The sequence below is a fragment of the Artemia franciscana genome, chromosome 6 (assembly GCF_032884065.1).
Source record: "Artemia franciscana chromosome 6, ASM3288406v1, whole genome shotgun sequence".
Taxonomy (NCBI): domain Eukaryota; kingdom Metazoa; phylum Arthropoda; class Branchiopoda; order Anostraca; family Artemiidae; genus Artemia; species Artemia franciscana.
Window position 1 is genome coordinate 40,412,074 of NC_088868.1, and position 24,306 is coordinate 40,436,379.

At 34.6% G+C, this 24,306-nt stretch overlaps 2 protein-coding genes across 3 annotated transcripts in view; both read left to right on the forward strand.

Moving 5' to 3' along the window:
- The first annotated feature begins 77 nt into the window (after positions 1–77).
- Positions 78–737, forward strand: LOC136028568 (uncharacterized). The gene has a single exon (XM_065706415.1). The coding sequence runs from the start codon at positions 78–80 to the stop codon at positions 735–737; it is 660 nt and encodes a 219-aa protein (XP_065562487.1).
- A 1,343-nt stretch (positions 738–2,080) lies between these two features.
- The window catches only part of LOC136028430 (uncharacterized), a 28,002-nt gene continuing 5,776 nt past the window's right edge, over positions 2,081–24,306 (forward strand). Inside the window, exons 1-2 of one of the 2 annotated variants that reach the window (XM_065706271.1) lie at positions 2,081–2,323; positions 20,225–20,577. In XM_065706271.1, the coding sequence (XP_065562343.1) occupies positions 2,315–2,323; positions 20,225–20,577 (362 nt within the window). In that variant the 5' untranslated portion in view covers positions 2,081–2,314. The remainder of the gene's footprint in view (positions 2,324–20,224; positions 20,578–24,306) is intronic. The other variant, XM_065706272.1, reaches the window with a different exon arrangement.

Genomic DNA, 24,306 nt, shown 5'->3' on the forward strand with positions numbered 1-24,306 from the left:
AATAAGAGGCTTGCTTAAGAGTATTGAGGACAAAAATTGACTTTACGCTGAATATATAAATTCTCCTACGTCAAATAATGAAACTACATTCAAATTCTATAAAAAACCATCTTACAAGACTGATAAGATGGACGAAGAAGATTCATTTTGAGAAACTATTCCTCGAAGCTGAAGGATCTTCAAAAAAGACCTGGACAATAATTAACGAGTGTCTTAACAAAAGAAAATGTCAAGGGCTGCCCGAATCAATGAATGTATCGGATGGATCAACAGTGAATGGTAAGCAAAAGGTAGTCGAGGAAATGAACCAGTACTTTGCTTGGATTGAGGAGGCCACCGTAAACAGTAATTTGAATGACTGCTTGGATGTTGAATCTGGATTTCGCGACTTTCTACCACATCCCATCGATTCTTTCATATTTCTCTCTCCCGTAACTGAAGTGGAACTTAAGAATCTGGTGAAAATCATAAAGAACAGACATTCTGAAGGAACCGATTGTTCATCTGCTTATCTACTGAAACAAACCATTGGATGCTGTGCTCAGGTGCTCGTTCATCTGGTCAATCTATGCTTCAAACACAGGTCTTTCCCTGAATTGATGAAAACTGCTCAAGTTATTCCCCTACATAAAGGAGGAAACAAGCAAGATCCATCCAATTATCGACCTATTTCCATTTTATCCACTTTTAGGAAAGTTATTGGAAAATGTATATTTAACATGTTGTACAGTTTTTGAAGAAAACAAATTTTTCAGCTCATTTCAATTTGGATTCAGGTCTTTATACTCTACGGAACATGCCGTATTAAAGCTAACCCAGTCTTTGAATGATGCCTTGGATAAAGGCCAGCTACCTGCAGCAGTATTTGTTGACATAAAAAAAGCTTTTGACACTGTTTCTCATAAAATTCTACTATCTAAGCTGCATAAATGAGGTGTTAGAGGACAAGCGAGTCTCCTAATTGAATCTTACCTCATGGACAGAAAATAAATATTGGATGCAAATGGCTGCAATTCAGATAAGGAAAACCTGTCTAATGCTGTGGGGGTTCCTCAGGGGTCCATACTTGGACCGCTGTTATTTCTTATCTATGTAAACGATCTCCCTCTAAGCCTAACCTGCCATAGGACATCACTTATTTTATTAATTAAATTAACAAAAATTAATCATTATCATTATTACGTTGAAAAAACTGTCGCCTAACGCTAGATGATGTTGATAATTAAAGGAACAAGTTATATTTTCTTTATAAGAAAACTCATGAGGGCCATGAAAAAAATCTTCAGGATCCCCTCAAGTATTGGCATTATCCTAATTCTGTGTCACCCAATACTTTCATGCTTTACACACACACAGCCATTCTGCATCAGCAAACAAGGGATTTTTTCGCCATTTTCTGTGACCAGATCCATTATAGAGAGAGAGAGTAGACATCTATTGATTTTTATGCAACAATGACTTGTTGGTAAAACAAAAGCTACCACTTTATTTCCAGAAAACAGAATCGTCAGAAAACAGAAGTGATCCGCTATTCTTTTAATGGAAACTGAGTAATTTTGTATCGCCCAGTGGGGGTATAAAACCAGGTACTAGAATTGTAGACATTTAAGTAGACATTTACGTTTGTTTTTAAATGGTTTTCAAATTTTTTATGGTTTTGTTCAAAATAGTTCCAATGTTTTAACTGTTACCCTCTCTATTAGGGCTAGGGGAGATTCAAGTAAGTAGCTTCAGAAATCAGATAGGTAAATATCTGTTATTCTTTTTAAGTAGTTTTCAGAATCTTCAAGAATTTATCGTCCATGATCTGAACTTTAATCTCTGCCTCTCGGAATCCATACTCAAGGCCAGTTTACAATTTCTAATCTTAAGCCCTATAGCTAATAAACAAGTTCCAAAGGGGGAAAAACCTCTAAACCAGATTAAAATGAGGTTCTTATCTAGAGAACACGACCAAAACATTCTTTTTTTGACCTGCTCATTCCTAGAAGAAATAATGCTCGTTGTTACCGGTTGTTACCGTTATTGATATCGGTTATTACCCGAAACGACTGCCACATCCAATAAAGATTGACTTTATGTCTTTCTACCAATAGAAGTTGGATGGTGAAACAAGTTTTTACACCCATAGAATATGGTGATAATGGAAGGTAATATCCCTCCCAAGAAAATAAAATGACATTTTCCCTCTGTTTTCTCTTATTATTGGTTCTTATTGGACATAAGCTCGATCATTAATTCAACTATTGTCAGTGTTTTTGGAACTATTTGGAACTATTGAATTTGATTATTCTTTAAAAAAAAACAGCAGGCAATGAAGTACGTAAGTGGCCTTTTTCCGTCATTATTTATTGTGGATTAGTTTAATATTAATTCAAAATACAACCCAATTTATTGACACAGGCTAGACACACACTTAAGCAAACACTAAATTATTTACTAAGAAAATAGTAATTTTTGAATGCTAAATTTGCCAAAGATTTGAAATTTTTTAATAATGATAACTCAATTTATCTTGCCAGAAATATATAATACTGAAGAAATGGCTTAATTTAACGAAAGCAAGAAGGATATTCTTGCACCAAGTGTGAGAGGCAGGATTTGTTCAGCATTTAACCCATTGAGGTGTTCGCGGAAAAAAGCTGATATTTCGTTGTTGTAACTGCAGAACTATTACTGGTAATAGTCAAGACCCTTGGAGTATTCAAACGAATTTCTCAAAAATTCTAAGAACAAAACTAATTCACTTTACACCGCTCCTCCTCCACACTCCTCCACCGGTAAAATAATGACCAAAAAGAAAGGAAGCAAAAGAAATCACTATTGTAAAATATTAAATTAAAAAACATGAAAAACTAAAACGAACAGAAGTTATTCCGTATGTAAGGGGGGCTTTCCCCTCCTCAATACCCCGCTATTTGAACAAAAAAAAATATACTTTAAAAAAAAAAATCAAGTGAAATGGCTATTGTGTTTCAGGAACCGTTTATGAAGAATTGTGAGAAAAAAGTCGAACTATAATGTAAAGAGCGTCATTTTTTAAATCCAGGAAATCTACATTTCCCTAGATTTACCCCTCCTGTCTCTTTGCAAAGGATTCTTTAATAAAAGTTTCCCCTGGCACAATCCCCGAAAAATCGTCCTTAGACAGTTTCATCCTCGCTGCGAACCATTCCTGCCAGGAAGTTTCCTGCGGACGAATCCGCCTGAAAAATAATCCTTACCAGACTTTCATTTGAGAATATAAGATATGTTTCAACCAAAAAATACGAACAGCAAAAAACTCAATAGCACAATCATAGATTGCTCAAAAAGGCCTGAAAAACTCCAGGAATTAAATTTTTAATCATATAAGCAAAGAGAATAAAAAAATACATACTCACAAAAACAGAGAGGAGAACAAAAGGAAATAGATGAAGCGATAGAAGGGAAGGGACTTCGTTCATATATAAACACAGATATCAGGCAATGCAAGACTCTGTATAATTGAAAAGAAAAATAACAAATTATAGCTTAAAAATTTAACTTTTGAAAACAAGCCACCAGATTTTTAAATTAATAATATTTTTATGTGACCAACAAGGAACAAATAATCAATAAACCACTTATAAGAAAAAACATCTAATGCCAAAAAATCACCCCCCCAAAAAAACATATGAAAAATTAAAAGAAAAAATATTTATTTCCAACCATTAATAAATTAGAATGAACTTTAAACAAATTAACCACTAGACATTTGAATATTTCAAAAGAATGGCAGCCCCCCAACAGCAGACGGAAGTGAATTCCATTGACTTGAATATACAGCCAAAGGGCTAAAATCAAACCGAACGCAAGCTGTGTCAATGACTTGTATGATCAAAACATCGCAGGTAATATGGATGAGCTTTAGAAGAAACTAGAAGAATAGAGGGAGAGGGACTTCATTCATACATAAACATAAAAATCAGGCGATGCAGGACTCCACAGAGTTGAAAAAAAATTATAGGTCAAAAGCTAAACTTTAGAAAATAAGCTACAAGACTTTTTAAATTAATATTTTTATTTGACCAACAAGGAACAAATGATGAATAAACTGCTTATAAGAAAAGACATGTAATGACAAAAAATCACCCAAAATGTAAAAGTTAGAAAACATGATGAATAAATTAAAAAAATATTTATTTCTAACCATTAGTATATTAAAATTAACTTTACAAAAATCAACCACCAGATGTTTGAATGTTCCAAAAGAACGGCAGCCCCGAACAACGGTTGGAAGCGAATTCCATTGAAATTGAAGATGCAACCAGAGAGTTAAAATCGACCTGAACGCGGGCTGTGTCAACAATTCTTATATGATGATTAAATTAAAAAAAAAACAAGTTTTTTGCACTGAAAGTAAGGAGCGATATTAAAACTTAAAACGAACAGAAATTATTCCGTATATGAAAGGGGCTGTCCCCACCTCAACGCCCCGCTCTTTATGCTAAAGTTTTATTGTTTTAAATAGTAGAGTTGTAAAAAATAGTCCAACTTTAGCGTAAAGAACGGGGCTTTGTGGAGGGGACTGTCCCTTTCATATACGGAATAATTTCTGTTCGTTTTAAGGCTTAATATCGCTCTTTGTTTTCAAAAAACTGTTTTTTACAGTTTTTTACGGATTTTTACGTTTTTTTGCGTACATAAATAATTAAAACAAAATTTGCATATTAATTTTACTTTTCTTAAACTAATAATAACCTCATAATAACCTATATTTGATTTTTGTTTCAGTCGTTTAAAAATAACTCGTGAATCAAAAAGGCTATTTAATTACAATAATAGCGTCTTTTAAAAGTTAAAAAAGAAACTATAGCGTAAGAACAAGCTACTGAGGAGAAGCAATCCATCTCGTATACGGAATATTTTCTGTTTGTTAAAATGTTGCTTCTTACTTTCAGTTGAAAACTTGTGTTTTATCTAGTTGTTGATCGTTTTTACTGCACTTGGTACTAACCAAGTGACAAATAGCGATCGCAAATTCTCTCGTTCGGTCTGTCTGTCTGTCCCGGTTTTGCTAGTTTAGGCACTTTGAGATAAGCTAGGAAGATGCAATTTGACAGGCGCATCAGGGAGCACAGCCAGTTAAATTAGAAATAGTCATTTCCCCGATTCGACCATCTGGGAGGAGTGGGGGAACGGAAACAAAAATCTTCGAAACCGGAAATCTTTGAAAGCTCTTAGAGTGGAGAGATTGGGATGAAACTTGATGGGAAGAATAAGCACAAGTTCTAGATACATGATTGACATAGTTGGAACGGATCCACTCTCTTTGGGGGATTTCTCTTTGGGGGAGTTTAGGTGCCACTATGATACCACATAAGTAGGGTTTCTCTTTCAGGGATAGAGATGGAGACAGGAGTTGATGACAAAGCGAATACCCCAAATTATTTCATAATGCTGGAGCAGTTTCAACTTTAATACTCTGTTTTTCCTCGTTAAGTGGTAATGGGAAAGGCATAAATCAATTGATTAACTTATATGGGGATATGGAGAATGCAGTGGTTCATTAATTAACCTATATGGGGATACGGAGAATGCAATGGTTCAACAAAAATAGCCTGTTGTATGGTAAGAAGAAAGCAATATTTTTGCTAAATTGTGCGTCAGATGCTAGTGACGAAGAAATAGTACTATAGAAGAAAGGAATAGTTCTGCTAAAAAGCCTAGAACATGATTAGAAAAATTCTAGATATATTACTTTAGGCCGGGAATCATAGGCGGCACAATAGTGCTGCCTAAGTAAAGAGTGATGTGGGCACAATATATTGTTCTTTTTTTTTAGACCAGGGCACTTCGTATCGAATGAGCTGTCGCAGAAACTTCAAAAAGGGTTCATCTGATTGAAAATTGAATGGGCTAGTGAAATTTTGAATAGTCGAAGGTGATAGGAGGGGAACTAACCCCCCTCCCACGCTCACGATTTCCCCAAATACATCCAATCAAAATTTTGAGATAGCCATTTTGTTCAATTTACTTGAAAGGTCCAGAAACTATGTATTTGAGAAACATAAACCCCCTCCCCCTACAGCTCTCAGGGCAAGAGTTGTACATTATGCCCTAGGAGCTTACATGGTTTATATAGAAAGGTGATCGCATAAACTTTGGAGGTCTCATTGGATTGCTAATCAGAAGTTTTAGCGCCCTCTTAGAGATTAAGAGTGATCGGAGGTTGGATATCTCCGCCACCTCGTATCATCCCGAAATGCATCTGATAGAAGTATTGAGATGGCTATTTGCTGTCGAAAAAACTTCGAAATTAATAGTTTTTTCAATATTCGATAGCTATTGGATAGTTACTAACACCCTAACACACCCACCCCTCACACGCCCATAGTGATCGAAGGGCGGATACCCCCCTCCCCACCACCTCGTATTTTCCCTAAATGCAACTTATGAAAACTTTCAGATGACCGTTTTTTGTCTTCGAAACTCCAAAAATGGGCTCATTCAACTGGAAATTGAAGAAGCCAGTCCTCATTTCAATCGTCAAAAGTGATTGGAGTGGAACTAACCCCCTCACACGCCCACCATTTCCCCAAACATATTTAATCAAAATTATGTGATATCCATTTTGTTTAATGTAGTGAAAAGGTCAGGAAATTATGTCTTTGAGGATGACAACCCCTCCCCCCACCACCCTCGGGGCAAGGAATGTAAGTAATGTCCTGGGGGCATGTAAGGTTTCTATAGAAAGGCTGGTAGTATAAACTTCAGAGAGGCTCATTGGAATAGTAGTCAGAAGTTCTAGTATCTTTTTTAAGATTCAAAGCGATCGGAGGGTGGATTCTGATGGTGTAATTTTCGTTAAGATTCTATGACTTTTACAGGGTGTTTCCCCCTATTTTCTAAAATAAGGCAAATTTTCTCAGGCTCGTAACTTTTGATGGGTAAGACTAAACTTGATGAAACTTATATATTTGAAATCAGCATTGAAATGTGATTCTTTTGATGTAGCTACTGATATCAAAATTCCATTTTTTAGAGTTTTGGTTACTATTGAGCCGGGTCGCTCCTTACTACAGTTCGTTACTACGAACTGTTTGATATAGTTCTACTAAATAGCCTCTTAGGTGGTAAGGAGAAAGACAGAGATCTGCTAAAGAGCCTAGAATATGGTAATACTGGATATATTAGTTTAGGCCGGTAACTACTAATAAGAAGACTCTTTGTTCTATAGTTTACTTTTAAGAGTTTTACATTTCTTATTGTCGTGTTGTTATAATGTAGTGGCCTCTCGGAAAGTTATATTTAGTCTTTACAATTCTCTTCATGTTAGACTTTGATCACTCCCGGCTGAATAGCTAGAAAAGAGTCAATTTGAATGCGTAGTTTATTGTATGGGGTACTTGTTCCTTAAACGGAACACAATCAAGAATTCCACTGCGTAAGATTTGACAAAAACTGTTTTCGCTCTCTGTAATGGGTTATGATTTGCTTATTTTGGGTAAAAAAAAAACTACGAGGTATATTTTAATTAAATATTTAAAATATAAAGGTAGCTAGGGGTTAGGTTAAATTAAGCATTTAATTTAATGCATTCTGCACGGCCTGCTTATCATCATTTTTTGTCGTAGTTTCTATAATTTTGTTCCTAAGGTATTCTATTTTTCATTATATTTTGGTATATTTCATTAGGATTCACTTCTTGGGCGTGTTCTGTGGAATGTAGAGTGGAATGTAATTCTATCAAAGTACTTTATTTTAAGCATTTTTTTTAAGCAGCACATTTTTTCAATTCGTAAAGCATATTTGACACACATTTTGTAATTAACAACAGAAAAGGTTGAAAAAAATTGGCAATAATTTACTAAAAAGTCCCGATAAAATCCGGTTTCGCAGAATTCAGCTAAACATGCGTTACTATTACCGTAATAGCGTAACGCTACTATAAGTTCGATGATCTCAGACAGAGATAAAAAATAAATTTGGTCTGATAAGTCAAAGACACGGTGAATGTGCTTGCTGGGCTGACATAACTGTGCTAATTTAATAGGGAGGATTAATTAGGGTGGAACAGGGAGGAATACAGTAAAAAGTTTTATGTATACCCCACTCCCTCCAGAAAATACCCACCTATTCCCTGGAAAATACACCCGAGGAAAATACCATACTAGAAAGTGCACCCCCCCCCCTTGGAAAATATCCTCCCGTTGAAAATACACCCATTACCCCTGGAAAATACCCCCAAAAATAACCCCATGGTAAAAATACCTCCCCGTACGAAAATATTCCCCGCAGAAAATACCCTCCAATGGAAAATACCCCCCGTGGAGCATGCGCTCTGTGGAAAATAATGTAACCCTCGCAGAAAATAGGGCTTTCTAAATTTGAGAATTTCATTTAAGGTTGGGTATTTTTTAGTTCCGTTGTGCTGCATATATATATATATATATATATATATATATATATATATATATATATATATATATATATATATATATATATATATATATATATATATATATATATATATATATATTATATATATAATATATATATATATATATATATATATATATATATATATATATATATATATATATATTTTTATATATAAATATATATATAAATATATATATATATATATATATATATATATATATATATATATATATATATATATATATATATATATATATATATATATATATATATATATATATAATATTATATATATAATATATATATATATATATATATATATATATATATATATATATATATATATATATATATATATATATATATATATATATATATATTTTTATATATAAATATATATATAAATATATATATATATATATATATATATATATATATATATATATATATATATATATATATATATATATATATATATATATATATATATATATATATATATATATATATATATAAGGTATCCTATTTTTCATTATATTTTGGTATATTTCATTAGGATTAACCTAACTTCACTTCTTGGGCGTGTTCTGTGGAATGTAGAGTGGAAAGTAATTCTATCAAATTACTTTATTTTAAGCATTTTTTTAAGCAGTACATTTCAACAGAAAAGGTTGAAAAAAAAAATTGGCAATAATTTACTAAAAATTCCGGTTTCGCAGAATTCGGCTAAATATGCGTCACTATTACCGTAATAGAATAGAAAAAAACTATTACCATAAATAGAAAAAAAAAATTGGTCTGATAAGTCAAAGACACGGAGAATGTGCTTGCTGGGCTGACATAACTGTGCTAATTTAATAGGGAGGATTAATTAGGGTAGAACAGGGAGGAATACAGTAAAACATTTTATGTATACCCCACTCCCTCCAGAAAATACTCACCCATTCCCTGGAAAATACACCCGAGGAAAATACCACACTGGAAAATGCACCCCCTCCCGTGGAAAATATCCTCCCGTTGAAAATAAACCCATAACCCCCTGGAAAATACCCCCTAAAATAACCCCATGGTAAAAATACCTCCCCGTACGAAAATATTCCCCGCAGAAAATACCCTCCAATGGAAAATAACCCCCGTGGAGCATGCGCTCTGTGGAAAATAACGTAACCCTCGCAGAAAATATGGCTCTCCAAATATGAGAATTTCATTTAAGCTGTGTATTTTTTTTAGTTCTGTTGTGCTGCTACTCCAGCCACGACTAGCACTAACCATGTTTCATCTCTCTGATTAACTCTCTCTCTCTGACGTATATATATATATATATATATATATATATATATATATATATATATATATATATATATATATATATATATATATATATATATATATATATATATATATATATATATATATATAGTGTCTGTCCGTCTGTCTCTGAATGCGGCAAATATTTAAGGATACCAAATACTTCAGAAAAACAGACTGAATAGTCAGAAAGGAAGACTTGCACTCTACATCCATACTTCTTTGCATTTTGAAGAAATTAAAGATTTTTACTCTCTATATGAGGAAATGCTGTTCGAATTTCTGGTTATCAAAGTCACCATAGCATCTGAGAAGGTTCTTTTATGCATGTTCTACCGCCCTCCTAGTTCTAGCACCAAGAAATATTTGGATAAATTTGAAGAATTTGCTAAGATGGTCAGTTCCAAGAAAAGAAAAATCATTCTCATGGGAGACCTTAACATTGACACTTCTTCAGTAAGTCATGATTCATGTACTTCTGCGCCTTCTAGTACTCAGACTTCCTTACTACATCATTGGCTGCTGGCTTTGTTCCATCCTTCTGGATTCCAACTCTGGTTACAAATCAAAATGCATCTATTATTGATAATCAACTTGTAAATTTCCCTGTTGGGTCGTGTGACGTAATAATTACGGATGGGTCAGATCATTTTATTCTTATGAGCGAATTCCTCCGGTATTTCGGTGAAAAGATAAAAAAAAAGTCAAGAAGGATGGGTCGAGGTTCAGTTAAGCTCTTAAATGCCAAGTTACTTTGTACTGATTGGTCACAATGCTTGGAGTCAGATGACATTTAATTTGTATCCAGGTCGTTTACTGAAACATTTCAGAATGCTTTAAATGAAACGTGCCCTCCTTTGAGGAAAAGGTGTAAAAAGTACCAGGAAACCATGAAGCCATGGATAATAAGAGGCTTGCTTAAGTATATTGAGGAAAAAATTGACTCTACGCTGAATATATAAATTTTCCCACGTCAAATAATGAAACTACATTCAGATTCTATAAAAAAAACATCTTACAAGACTGATAAGATGGACGAAGAAGATTCATTTTGAGAAACTATTTCTCGAAGCTGAAGGATCTCCAAAAAAGACCTGGACAATAATTAACGAGTGTCTTAACAAAATCAAAAGTCAAGGGCTGCCCGAATCAATGAATGTATCGGATGGATCAACAGTGAATGGTAAGCAAAAGGTAGCCGAGGAAATGAACCAGTACAGTGCTAGGATTGGAGAGGCCACCGTAAACAATAATTTGAATGACTGCTTGGATGCGGAATCTGGGTTTCGCGACTTTCTACCACATCCCATCGATTCTTCCATATTTCTGTCTCCCGTAACTGAAGTGGAACTTAAGAATCTGGTGGAAATCATGAAGAACGGACATTCTGAAGGAACCGATTGTTCATCTACTTATCTACTGAAACAAACCATTGGATGCTGTGCTCAGGTGCTCGTTCATCTGGCCAATATATGCTTCAAAGACGGATCTTTCCCTGAATTGATGAAAACTGCTCGAGTTATTCCCCTACATAAAGGAGGAAACAAGCAAGATCCATCCAATTATCGACCTATTTCCATTTTGTCCGCTTTTAGCAAAGTTATTGAAAAGTGTATATATAACATGTTGTACAGTTTTTTGAAGAAAACAAATTTTTTTCAGCCCATTTCAATTTGGATTCAGGTCTTCATACTCTACAGAACATGCCATATTAAAGCTAACCCAGTCTTTGAATGATGCCATGGATAAAGGTCTGCTACCTGCAACAATATTTGTTGGCATAACACAAGCTTTTGACACTGTTTCTCATAAAATTGTACTATCTAAGCTACATAATTGCGGTGTTAGAGGACAAGCGAGTCTCGTAATTGAATTTTACCTCAAGGACAGAAAACAAATATTGGATGCAAATGGCTACATTTCAGATGAAGAAAACCTCTCTAATGCTGTGGGGGTTCCTCAGGGGTCCATACTTGGACCGCTGTTATTTCTTATCAATGTAAACGATCTTCTTATAAGCCTAGCCTGCCATAGGACATCACTTATTTTAATAAGTAAATTAATAAAAATTAATTATTATCGTTATTACGTTGAAAAAACTGTCGCCCAACGCTAGATGATGTCGATATTTTTTTTTAACACTAAAGTCCGTTCCACCTTTTATCAGTTCTTTATACTCTTTAGACAGAATTATATCCGTGTAATTTGATTTCTTAAGCAAAGAAGATGGAACAGAAAGAAAGAAGATGGAAGTGTCTTTAAAGACTCTGGGGAAAATGAGCGTAGGAGGGGGCCTAGTTGCCCTCCAATTTTTTGGTAACTTAAAAGGGCACTAGAACTTCTAATTTTCGTTCGAAAGAGCCCTTTTGCTAAATTCTATGGTCACTGTGTCGATGCAATCAGCCCCTGGGAAAAAAGCACAAAAAACAAATAAACACGCATCTGTGATCTTTATTCTGGCCAAAAATATAAAATTCCACATTTGTGCAGATAGGAGCTTGAAACCTCTACAGTAGGGTTCACTGTTCTCTGATACGCTGAATCTGATGGTGTGATTTTTATTAAGATTCTATGACTTTTAGGGGATGTTTTCTCCTTTTTTCGAAAATAAGGCAAATTTTCTTACTTTTGATGTGTAGGAATAAACTTGATGAAGTTTACAAATTTAAAGTCAGCAGCAAAATCCAATTCCTTTGATGTATACATTGGTATCAAAAGTTCTTTAGAGTTTCTTTTACTATTGAGTTGGATCGCTCCTTACTTACAGTTCGTTACCACAAACTGTTTGGAAACATCGCACGTAATATATAAGAGCTTTCAGATAAGAAATAGGAGGTTTTAGTACAATTGGAACAGTTCCTTGTAACCATGCAAAAGTAAACGAAGTACATTAAAGGACACAAACTGAACGGAGATTTAAGATGGGTTAATCAGTATATGGATTTGCATGATTTACAACTAGTCTGGCCTTCTCATTTAAATACGGCTATTGGAATGGTAACCACGGCTACTACTCGATATTGGTGCAGAAATGGTTCTGCACCCCTCATTTGAGGAGAAAGCCACGCTGGCGGCAAATATTGTAATGGAATGCCTCGCGGTTACCACTACTGTATCGTAAACACAGAGTATATTATTATCCTTTTACGGTATACAACAGCCAAAAGTTTGAGCGAATCCTTAATCAGTTCATTCTGGGTCCTCTCCCCTGGGATAATAAAATGAAGAATGCGTATTAATACCAACTGAAGATGAAATTTGGGAAACGTCGTTCACTGAATAAGGTTTGCTGGAAATAATTTCCTATTCCCATGAAGAGTAAAATTCCCATGAAGAGTAAAATTCCCATGAAGAGTGACTCCAGATCAGAGAAGCAAAATTTTGGTAACAGGGTCATAACGGGCCAACCACGTGTCCGTTGAGTGAACCGTCCATCATTCATGGCTCCCCAAAGGGGCTCCTCCTTCCTCCTTCCCAAAAGAGATTAGATGTTCCTTAGAGTTGATAGGACTTATCTCAGATTCCTTCCCAAGCTCTTCCAATCCAACCCGACGTTCACTATCTCCTGTAACCCGTCGTATGTCGTTCAACTCTATTTAATAGTCATCTTGTTTGTTCCCAATGGGTCTTGGACCTCTTTTTACTCTGTATTATTTATTTATTTATTTATTTATAATAGCTAGGCTTAGTCCATCGAATTTTCAATTCTCAATATATTTATATATTTTCACAATCTCGACTTGTCGTCAGCATTCCCGTTATTTGTCCCCGGTCTTGATTTTATTTTGATATCAAATTCTTGAAAGTACAAGGCCCATCGTGCCAATCGTTGGTTATCTGGTTTCATTATATTTAGCCATCTTAATGGGCTGTGATTCGTTATTATTTCAATTTTTCGTCCATATACATAACAGTCAAGGTTTTTGACCACATATACTATTGCAAGACATTCTCTTTCAATTGCACTAAAATCTAGTTCTGCTTTTGACAATTTTCTGGATATAAATATCATTGTATGTTCCCCATTCTCGAATTTTTGAGATAAAACTGCCCCTAATCCGTGATCTGAGCTCTCAGTTTGCAGCACAAATGGCAATGAAAAATCTAGATTTCTCAGTATTCTTTCGCTACAGAGAGTATTTTTAAGTGTATTAAGTATAGTATTAAGTGTATTTAATACTTAATAGTATTAAGTATAAGTAATACGTATAATATTAAGTATTAGTGTATTAAGTATAGTAGTGTATTAAGTGTATTTAAGTGTAAACATTTTGTTCGTCCGTCCATTTTACGGGGTATAAGACACCGTTTTTTGTTAACTCTGTCAAAGGTTTATTTGCAAAATTTGGTATAAATCTTTGGTACTCCCCCACCAATCCCAAAAAGGACCAAACTTTTTTCTTTATATTTGGGACCACTGCTTTTCTAATTTTTCTTCTTTTTTTCTCTTAATGGGACTATTATACCGTTCCCTATTTTGTGTCCAAAGTATCCAGTCTCTGACTGCGCCAGTCTACATTTTTCCACATTTAAAGTTAATCCTGCTTTCCTTAGCCTGGTCAACACTTGCTCCATATGGGTTAAATGCTCATTAAACGAGCTTAAAAAAAAACTATAATGACATCCAAATAGGCTCTTGTATATGGTAAGGATTTAAAAATACAATCTACTAGTCTTTGGAACGTTGCTGGTGCCCTTTTAGTCCAAAAGGCATATATTTAATCTGGTATAATCCAAAGGGTGTAATTAAAGCAGTTTTGCTGAATCTTCTGGGTGCATCTTAATTTGCCAATATACCCTTCTCAAAACTAAAACTGATATAAATCTAGCGGAGCCTATTGACTCAAGAATTTGGTCCATTCTTGGTATTGGATTTGATTCGGTTTCGGAAATACAATTCATTTTTCTGTAGTAGTAGTAGTAGTAGAACAATTTTATTAGAAATAAACATTACTTAATCAATAGCAAAACATAAGCGAAGCTCGCAAGGCTGTGCTAAATTCAAAGAAAATAAAGAGACAATATAGAGAATAAGAAAATATGGAGAATGAGACCATATACCGAAATAAAAAACATAAACAATACACTACCTTGCGTGACCCCAAGACAACAACAAAAACAAACAAAAAAGTACATAAATATTACAAATGAATAACCTATGTAAAATTTATTTTAGTTAATCTGTTCAAAAGTATACCTACCGAGCAACTCCACACGTAAATCAGACTTAAACTGGCCAAGGCTACCTATTTCCTTGATATCTATACTCGGTTTATTCCAAAGTTTTGAAGCTCTGTAAATAAGTGAAAAAGAAGAGTAAGATTAATCTACGCAACATCGAATTTCAAATTTCTATTTCTTTTTTTTATTTCCTGCCATTTAGCTTCTAGTGTTCGGTAAAGGTTTTGTTGGTTTGTGTTCTTTTAACGATATTTTATGTACCATATCCTCCGTTTTTCTGATTTGGTCTGTGTAATTGGTATTCCTGAGCCTGGCTCAGATATGTTTCCTGCGAAATTCTTTCAATGACATCTATATGTGTTTCTGCTGGGTCTATTGTACCAAGAGGGCACTTTCCTCGTCATTTTGTATGGAAGAAACCATTAGGCAGCGCTTCTGCCGATCTTTGTGGCTTCCTCTTTTCATTCCCCTTATTAGATTTCCATAGTAAATTCATCCTTTTTTCTTGCTCCATCTAATTCTATCAAATCATTTATAGTCACCTTAAATGTTGCTTTCCACCTTACTTCCAATTTATTATTGCTCTCTAGTAGCAATAAAGGACCTCATCCCCTTATCCTACCATATTTTTGTTTTTCTCCGTATTCCCCCTGTCCCTGCTTAGCCAGCTCATTGTATTTGTTCAATTTTTATCGCAGCGTTAGCAAGTATGTTACCACGATTTCGTCATTTTGCTCATCATTTTCCTATGATTTCTTTAAAATATCGAACAGCCCCCACCTAGGATTTGTCTCATACAGTAATTCAACCGGCGAAAACCCTGTTGCTTAGTGTGGAGTTTCTTTATATGCAAAAAGTTCATAAGGAAGCATTTTGTCCCATTGAATTACAGCATCTCTTGCAAAACGTCTAAACATACTGATTAGGGTTTCATTAAATCTTTCGGTCGCTCCACTTGCCTGAGGATGGAACGGATTAGTTAATACTTGCTTAATGAAGAGAATTTCCTATAATTTTCGAATGTATCCCAATATAAAATTGGTTCCATTATCTGTTCAAATTTTCTTCGAGACTCCGTTACGTGAGACATATTTTGCCAGTTCTTCCGCGATTTTTGGTGATTTTGCTGTTCACATTGGGATAACTTCAGGGTATCTAGTAGCCAGATCATTAATAACTAGAATGAATATGTTTTCTGCACTAGATTTCGGGAGTAGACCTGCAATGTCCAATGAAGTTCTCTCAAACGGTTTGCTGAAAGTGGGTATTTTTTATTGGAACTTAAAAAAAAAATTGTGCGACTAATCGGCAATCTTTGCATCCGTTACAAAAGTTAAAATTATTCTGTCTTAGCCCTTTCCACCAAAAACCCTGCAAGGTTCTATTTCTTGTTCTTTGGGATCCCATGTATCCCGCCGTCGGGCTTGAGTGCATCAATTTCATTACCACTTTCCTTACTTCACGCGGTAGCAAAAGTTGTAATTTTCTAGAATTCTCCCCAGTCTTCACTATTTTGTAAGGTGGCTCTCCATTACTGCAACATTACTTAGCCTGTGGATTCTTTTTATTCATTAGGGCTAGTTTTTTTTTTGCAGTCTCTATCATTTATTTTTAATTCCGCAAATTTTTTGGAGGTTACCCCGAGTGCCTCGGCTAGTGCATCTTTGGCTATTTTCGGTTCTTTTTCTACCGTCAATATTTTTTCTCGTTTCTAGTTATATTCCTTTTTGCCATCCTTTTTTGGCCTTTTAGGTTTTCTTAGTTTCGCATTCTGTATAGACATCTCGTCACTAAATTGAAATGGTTTTGTATATTTTGATCATCATTTTCAAATGTGCTCGGCTTAGCCTCCCTTTCCTTTCGCTTGGTTTCGTGTCACCGCATATGTTTTTAGGCATGGAGGTTGCTTTTAGTGAAAGAAGGTTTCTGATATTTCCAAAGTCTCCCCCTAGTAAAACATCAGTTGCAAGAGTAGGTACAACACCTACTTTTAATTCCTTTTTAACCGTATTTACTTCTTTATTGGCAATTTCTATTGTGACCTGAGCCATGAACATTTGAGCCGTTGAACATTTGAGCCGTTGGACATTTGAGCCGTTGAACATTTGAGCCGTTGGACATTTGAGCCACTGCTCCATGGTAATATAGCGCTGTCACTTAAATTTCATAGTTTTTGTCGGCTTTCTCATTACGTCTTTCGGTACAAAGATTTGGTCTCTTCAGGAATCAACAACTATTTCCGCCGATTTACCATTTAGTTCACCAAATACTTTTTGTTATTGTGCAAACGCACAAGTTTTCTTATTTTTGGGGCTTCTTACCCATTTGGTCCTCTTTTACGTCCGATACTTTTTTTCCATTCTCTCGGGGTCGATTGTTTCTTGCATTGTCCTGTTTTTTTCTTGGGCCCATCATCCCTTCTTTTGTAGTTATTGTCGTGATTTTTATTCGCGCTACGGCAATCTGAGTCATAATGTCCACGTTTATTACAGTTGAAAAAGGTAATATCATACTATTCCTGTTTTTGGCTGTATTTTCTAACGTCTTTATTTGGGCAATTGGTGCTAAAGTGGCTGACGGAGTTGCAATGGTAGCACCTTAATTCTGTTTGCCTTTGCCATATACAGCTGACATTGTTTTTATTTTCTGTGTATGGGTATTGGTTCCTACCACTACCTCCTAGCCTTGTTATTAGCGGGAATGCAACTCTCCTGATTTCAGTTTGCCTATCTGCTATTTCCGTCTTATCTTTAATCGTTTGAGGGTTTTTCTCTTATATTTACAGTCTCAAAAACCATCAGTAATTAAATAAAAAACAAGTTTTTTTCACCTGAAAGCAAGAAGCAACATTAAAACTTAAACGAACAGAAAATATTACGTATATGAGATGGATTGCCTCAGTAACTTGCTCTTACGCTTAAGTTTCTTTTTTTAACTTTTTAAAAGAACCTGTTATTCTAATTAAATAGCCTTTGTGATTCAGGAATCATTCTTAAGCAACTGAAATTAAAATCACGCTTAGATTATAATGTTATTAATGGTTTTAAAAAAGTAAAACTAATACACAAATTTCGTTTTAATTATTCAAGTACGGGAAGCTAAATTCAAAACCTGCTTTAATTCAAAAACGTTCAGAAATTAAATTTAAAAAATAAGTTTCTAAAACTGAAAGTGAGGAGCAACATTAAAAATTTTAAAACGAACAGAAATTATTCTGTATATGAAAAGGGCTGTCCCCTCCCACTGCCCCGCTCTTTACGGTAAAGTTTTTATTGTTTTAAAAAGTAGAGTTGACAGAGTCAACCTTTAGTGTAAAGAGCGAAGCGTTGAGGGGGGAATAGCCCCTTTCATATTCATATTAATTTCTGTTTCCCTCTTACGAACTTCTGTGACTACTAGGTCAATAAGATCACCTCTGAAAACAAAAACAAATAAATACGCATCCGTGATCTTTCTTCTGGCAGAAAATACAAAATTGAACATTTTTGCAGACAGGAGCTTGAAACCTCTACACCAGAATTTTCTGATACGCTGAATCTGATGATATGATTTTCACTGATATTCTATAACTCTTAGGGAGTATTTCCCCTTTTTTCGAAAATAAGGCAAATTTTCTCAGGCTCATAACTTTTGATAAGTAGGACTAAACTTGATGAAATTCATATATTTAAAATAAGCATAGAAATCCAATAGAAATCCAATATCCGCTCTCCTTAATTACAGTTCGTTACCACGGACTGTTTGAAAATGTGGAATTTGGAATTTTTTGCCAGAAGAAAGATTATGGATTCATGTTTATTTGTTTTTGTTTTTCCCCGGGGGTAATCGTATTGACCCAGTGGTACTAGACTATCACGAGAGCGCTCATTCAAACGGAAACTAGAAGTTCTAGAGCTCTTTTGAAGTGACAAAGAAATTGGAGGGCAACTAGGCCCCCTCCCTCACTCAGTTTTTCCTAAAAGTCACCGAATCAAAATTTTGAGATGGCCATTTTGTTCATCATAGTCAAAAAAATATAATTAACATGTCTTTGAGGGTGACTTGATCCCCCACAGTCTCCGGGGGAAGGGCCGCAAGTTATGAACTTTGCTTAATGTCTACATACATTATCTGTTATTGGGAACTATACAGATGTTTTCAGGGGGATTTTTTCTAGCGGGGGAGGTCAGAAGGAGTATGTTACATGGGGGGCTCTTTCCATGGAGGTATTTGTCATCGGGGAAGGGAATTTTGCATAAAAGAGGCACCGTATTTTCCAGTGTTATTTAAAAAATGATTAGAGATTAAACAAAAAAAGTTTTTCAACTAAAACCAAGGAGCAACATTAAAACTTAAAACGAACAGGAATTATGACGTATATGAAGAGATTCGCCCCCTCGTCAATACCTCGCTTGTTGCACTAAACTTTTTTAGTGTTTTCAAAAGAGCTATTTATTTTAATTAAACGACCTTTGTGTTTCAGGGGTCATTCTTAAATAATTGGAACAAATTTGGATCTTTCGCGTGAAGAGCGAGGTATTGACTGGGGGGACGAACCCCCTCATATACGTGTCAATTTCTGTTGGTTTTAAGTTCTAATGTTGGTGTTTACTTTCGATTGAAAAAACTTGCTTTTTCCTTGATATATATATATACATGTATATATATATATATATATATATATATATATATATATATATATATATATATATATATATATATATATATATATATATATATATATATATATATATATATATATATATATATATATATATATATATATATATATATATATATATATATATATATATATATATATATATATATATATATATATATATATATATATATACAGTTTGAAATCTCCTTTTTTTTCACTTAACAGTAATTTTAAAAAAAAGTGAAGAATTTTGGTTAGTTTAGGTTACGCTTAGTTCTTTACAAATAGTTTGTTCGTTACAGTTATTGTAGTAACTAGAATTGGTAAAACATTCATTTTTTTGTTCATTAATTAAGCAACAGTATAGAATCTGAGAAAATTTCAGTTCTGAAACAAAAGTTAAACACTCCTGATTTATTTAATTTTTTGTTTATGAAAATCAGTATAAAGAATTGAAAGTTTTATTTCCAGAAATGTTTAGTTTTCACCTAAAGATGCTTCCAGCTAACGGTGGCAGTAACTTGGACTAAACTAAAACAATAAAAAAAAGAATTGCTTTACTCTTGGAATATTGCCAATTTGGAAATATTTGATTACGATTGGAATCTTTTTCACTCCCCTAACATTGTGCTGTTTCCAATAGAAATTTATTTTTACATCTGTCTTTCATGCATAATTTTCTTGTAGATGAAGCCAATCGCGTTATTTATTGCTGTTGCAGCTGTTGTTACAAGAGCAGATATATTTCTAGACTCATCTATCAATAATCATCCTGATCCATCGTGGCACGTCCTTGCTCTTGTCAACACTATTACAACTGATGTGTTTGCAACAACACTTTGTTATTCTGTTATTCCAACAGCCATATTTGCTGTTATACAGGCTTTTAAACCAACCACTTTCGTTCTTACGGTAGAAAAATCAACAATTAAAGAGCCAGGAAATTGCAGAAGAAAGAGGTGGGCATTCGAAAATGCCGTTGATGGCAGACTTTCTGGCCCCAATGAAATACTGAAAGCTGCTGCTGATTCCAGCCCAAGGTAATAGCTTTCTAATGATAAAATACAAAATTGACCTTTTACATTTGCAAGAAATCAATTTTCATAAAAAATTTCAAAAAAGGAGTTTCTAGGGAAAAGAAAAGAGCCTTATTAGAGCCCAAACTTACCAGAAATGAAGTAATTTCGCTAAAGGGAAGTTATTTGATATTTGAACTAACGAAAAGTTTCTTTTTCTGCATTTATGTATTTATGCATTTTTTAAATGTAAATTCTTGTTTAAACCATAGTGATTAAGGCTTCTAATTTACAGTAGGCTACTTATACCAGCCTAATCAGTCACTACTTATCAAATGAGGACTCATTCAAATATACATTGAAAAATCTTGTTTTCTTCCGAATTTGAATTTAACCAATATTAAAAAAAATAGATTAAAGTAAACTAAATAGCCCCGTTAAAACCTAAAATAAAAAAGGCATACTAGGCTTTTGACTTATAATCAAACAGTTCGTGGTAACGAACTGTAGTAAGGAGCGATCCGGCTCAATAGTAACCAAAACTCTAAAAAATTGAATTTTGATATCAATAGCTACATCAAAAGAATCGCATTTTAATGCTGATTTTAAATATATAAGTTTCATCAAGTTTAGTCTTACCCATCAAAAGTTACGAGCCTGGGAAAATTTGCCTTATTTAGGAAAATAGGGGGAAACACCCCCTAAAAGTCGTAGGATCTTAACGAAAATGACACCATCAGATTCAGTGTATCAGAGAACCCTACTGTAGAAGTTTCAAGCTCCTATCTACAAAAATGTGGAATTTTGCATTTTTTGCCAGAAGACAAATCACGGGTGCGTGTTTATTTGTTTGTTTTTTTTTTTTGTTTTTTTTTTGTTTTTTTTTTTTCCCCAGGGGTCATCGTATCGACCAAGTGGTACTAGAATGTCGCAAGAGGGCTCATTCTAACGGAAATGAAAAGTTCTAGTGCCCTTTTTAAGTGACCAAAAAAATTGGAGGGCATCTAGGCCCCCTCCCACGCTCATTTTTTTCCCAAAGTCGACGGATCAAAATTTTGAGATAGCCATTTTGTTCAGCATAGTCGAAAATCATAATAACTATGTATTTGGGGGTGACTTACTCCCCCACAGTTCCTGGGGGAGGGGCTGCAAGTTACAAACTTCAGCCAGTTTTTACATATAATAATCGTTATTGGGAAGTGTACAGACGTTTTCAGGGGGATGTTTTTGGTTTTGGGGGTAGGGTTGAGGGAGGGGGCTATGTGGGAGGATCTTTCCTTGGAGAAATATGCCATGGGGGAAAAAATTCAATGAAAAGGGCGCAGAACGAATCTGGTCACGTTAGAAAAAAACGTCAAATTCAGAGCTTAATATACAATGCTGGGTGTTTGGAGCCTCTCTATTATGGAGTATAATTTGAAAATAACACAACTATACGAGCGATAAAACATATATACCACAACCATAACTCAACTAACGAAAGAACTGCTAAGAGATAACACAACTATAAAGCGAAAACAGGTGAAAACTAACGGGAAAATAAACGAACTAAGAGGTGGAAGGGGCCCAGAGAAAAAATATAATCATTTTTCAATTTTGAGCCTAACTTTCGCAAAGGAGTAATAATGTCAGAAGCCCCGAAATACCGAATTATTTTCTTTTCAAACAGTTCGTGGTAAAGAACTGTAGTAAGGGGCGACCCGGCTCAATAGTAAACGGAACTCTAAAAAACGGAATTTTGATGCTAAAAGATACATCAAAAGAATCGAATTTTCACGCTGATTCTAAATATATAAGTTCCAATTAATTTAGTCTTTGTCATCAAAAGTTACGAGCCTGAGAAAATTTGCCCTATTTTGGAAAAAAGAGGGAAACATCCCCTAAAAGTCATAGAATCTTAACGAAAATCACACTATCGCATTCGGCATATCAGAGAACTCTATAGCAAAAATTTCAAGCTCCTATCTAAAAAAATGTGGAATTTCATATTTTTTGCCAGAAGACAAATCACGGGTGCGTGTTTATTTGTTTGTTTGTTGTTGTTTTTTTCTTTTCCCCAGGGGTCATCGTATCGACCAGGTGGTCTTAGAGTGTCGCAAGAGGGCTCTTTCTTACGGAAATGAAAAGTTCTAGGGCCCTTTTAAGTGATAAAAAATTGGAGGGCAAATAGGCCCCCTCCCACGCTATTTTTTTTCCAAAAGTCAACAGATTAAAATTTTAAGATAGCCATTTTGTTCCGCATAGTCGAAAACCATAATAACTATGTCTTTAGGAATGACTTACTCCCCCCCAATTCCTGGGGGAGGGGCTGCAAGTTACAAACTTTGACCAGTGTTTACATATAGTAATGGTTATTGGGAAGTGTACAGACGTTTTAGCCAAAAAAAAATTAATATACTAATTTCATTTCAATAATTTATGTGCGGAGAGCCAAAATCAAGCATGCATTAATTCAAAAACGTTCAGAAATTAAATAAAAAAAACTAGTTTTTTTAACTGAAAGTAAGGAGCGACATTAAAACTTAAAACGAACAGAAATTACTCCGTATATGAAATGGGTTGTCCCCTCCGCAGTCCCTCGCTCTTTACGCTAAAGTTTGACTCTTTGCCACAATTCTACTTTTTAAAAAAATTAAAAACTTTACCGTAAAGAGCGAGGGACTGCGGAGGGGACAACCCATTTCATATACGGAGTAATTTCTGTTCGTTTTAAGTTTTAATGTCGCTCCTTACTTTCAGTTAAAAAAACTAGTTTTTTTTATTTAATACTTTTAAAGTCTCTTTTGGCAATTCAGAATAGAATCCCCTAGACGGAATGGATCAGGGCCATATCCCTTCAAATTCCAATCCAGAATTGACGTAATAGGAGATGCATATTATGTAACAAGGAGCGTTTTTTATTTGATTGTTATGTTCATTACTTAAGAAACCTAAGTGTTTATGGAAAAGCCTACAGGACCCCCCAGTCACGATGTTAGTATTGATTATGTACACCTGGCTATTACGTGACTTGTTAATTTTTTGAAGATGACATAATCGCACGTACGTTTTTAGTACTCAGGGCCCTCCAGTCACGTGGGAAGCCCTCAGTTATAACTGAGGAAGGCGCACACGTGGGTGTCGCGCAATTCTTTAGGAGATGTATATTTTTGTTTATTGAAGATTTTTCTTTTGTTTCGAGATATTTCTTTTTCTTCGAGATATTTTTATTTTTTCAAAACATTTTCTTCGAGGCGTTTTTTCTTCAAATTTCTTTTTATTCAAGACATTTCCATTGAAATATTTTCTTTTTCTTCAAGTTGTTTTTACATCGAGATGTTTCATCAAGACATTCTCCGAAGTACTTACACTACACTGATAAAGAAGCTCTTCTCTAGGTTTAATGTCCATCCTTTTTTAGCACGAATTATAGCTAATTTCTTTGTGTAGTGCCTCAGGGCACAATACTGGCTCCACTAGTTTTTTCTAATCATTATAAACGAGCTGGCATTAAGCATATCAGATTGCTGAAAATGTGCTGATGATTCATCTATTGCAGAACTGTGCTACAAAAATATTCTGCAGCTACCATCATGGCTGATATATCAGGCGATGCTACTGCTGACAGGATAGTTGTTAATGTCTTAAGTCTGTTGTGCTGACTTTCTCGTTTCTTAGAAGTAGCCCAGGCATTTTACCCTCCCCTTCCTCCTTCCAGCCGTGTAACTGAACTTAAACTGCTTGGGGTGTATCTTACGGCTGATTTAAAGTGGG

Excerpts from the sequence above, each read along its gene's own strand:
- LOC136028568 (XM_065706415.1), top strand. The coding sequence starts at position 78 with ATGAAACTACATTCAAATTCTATAAAAAACCATCTTACAAGACTGATA.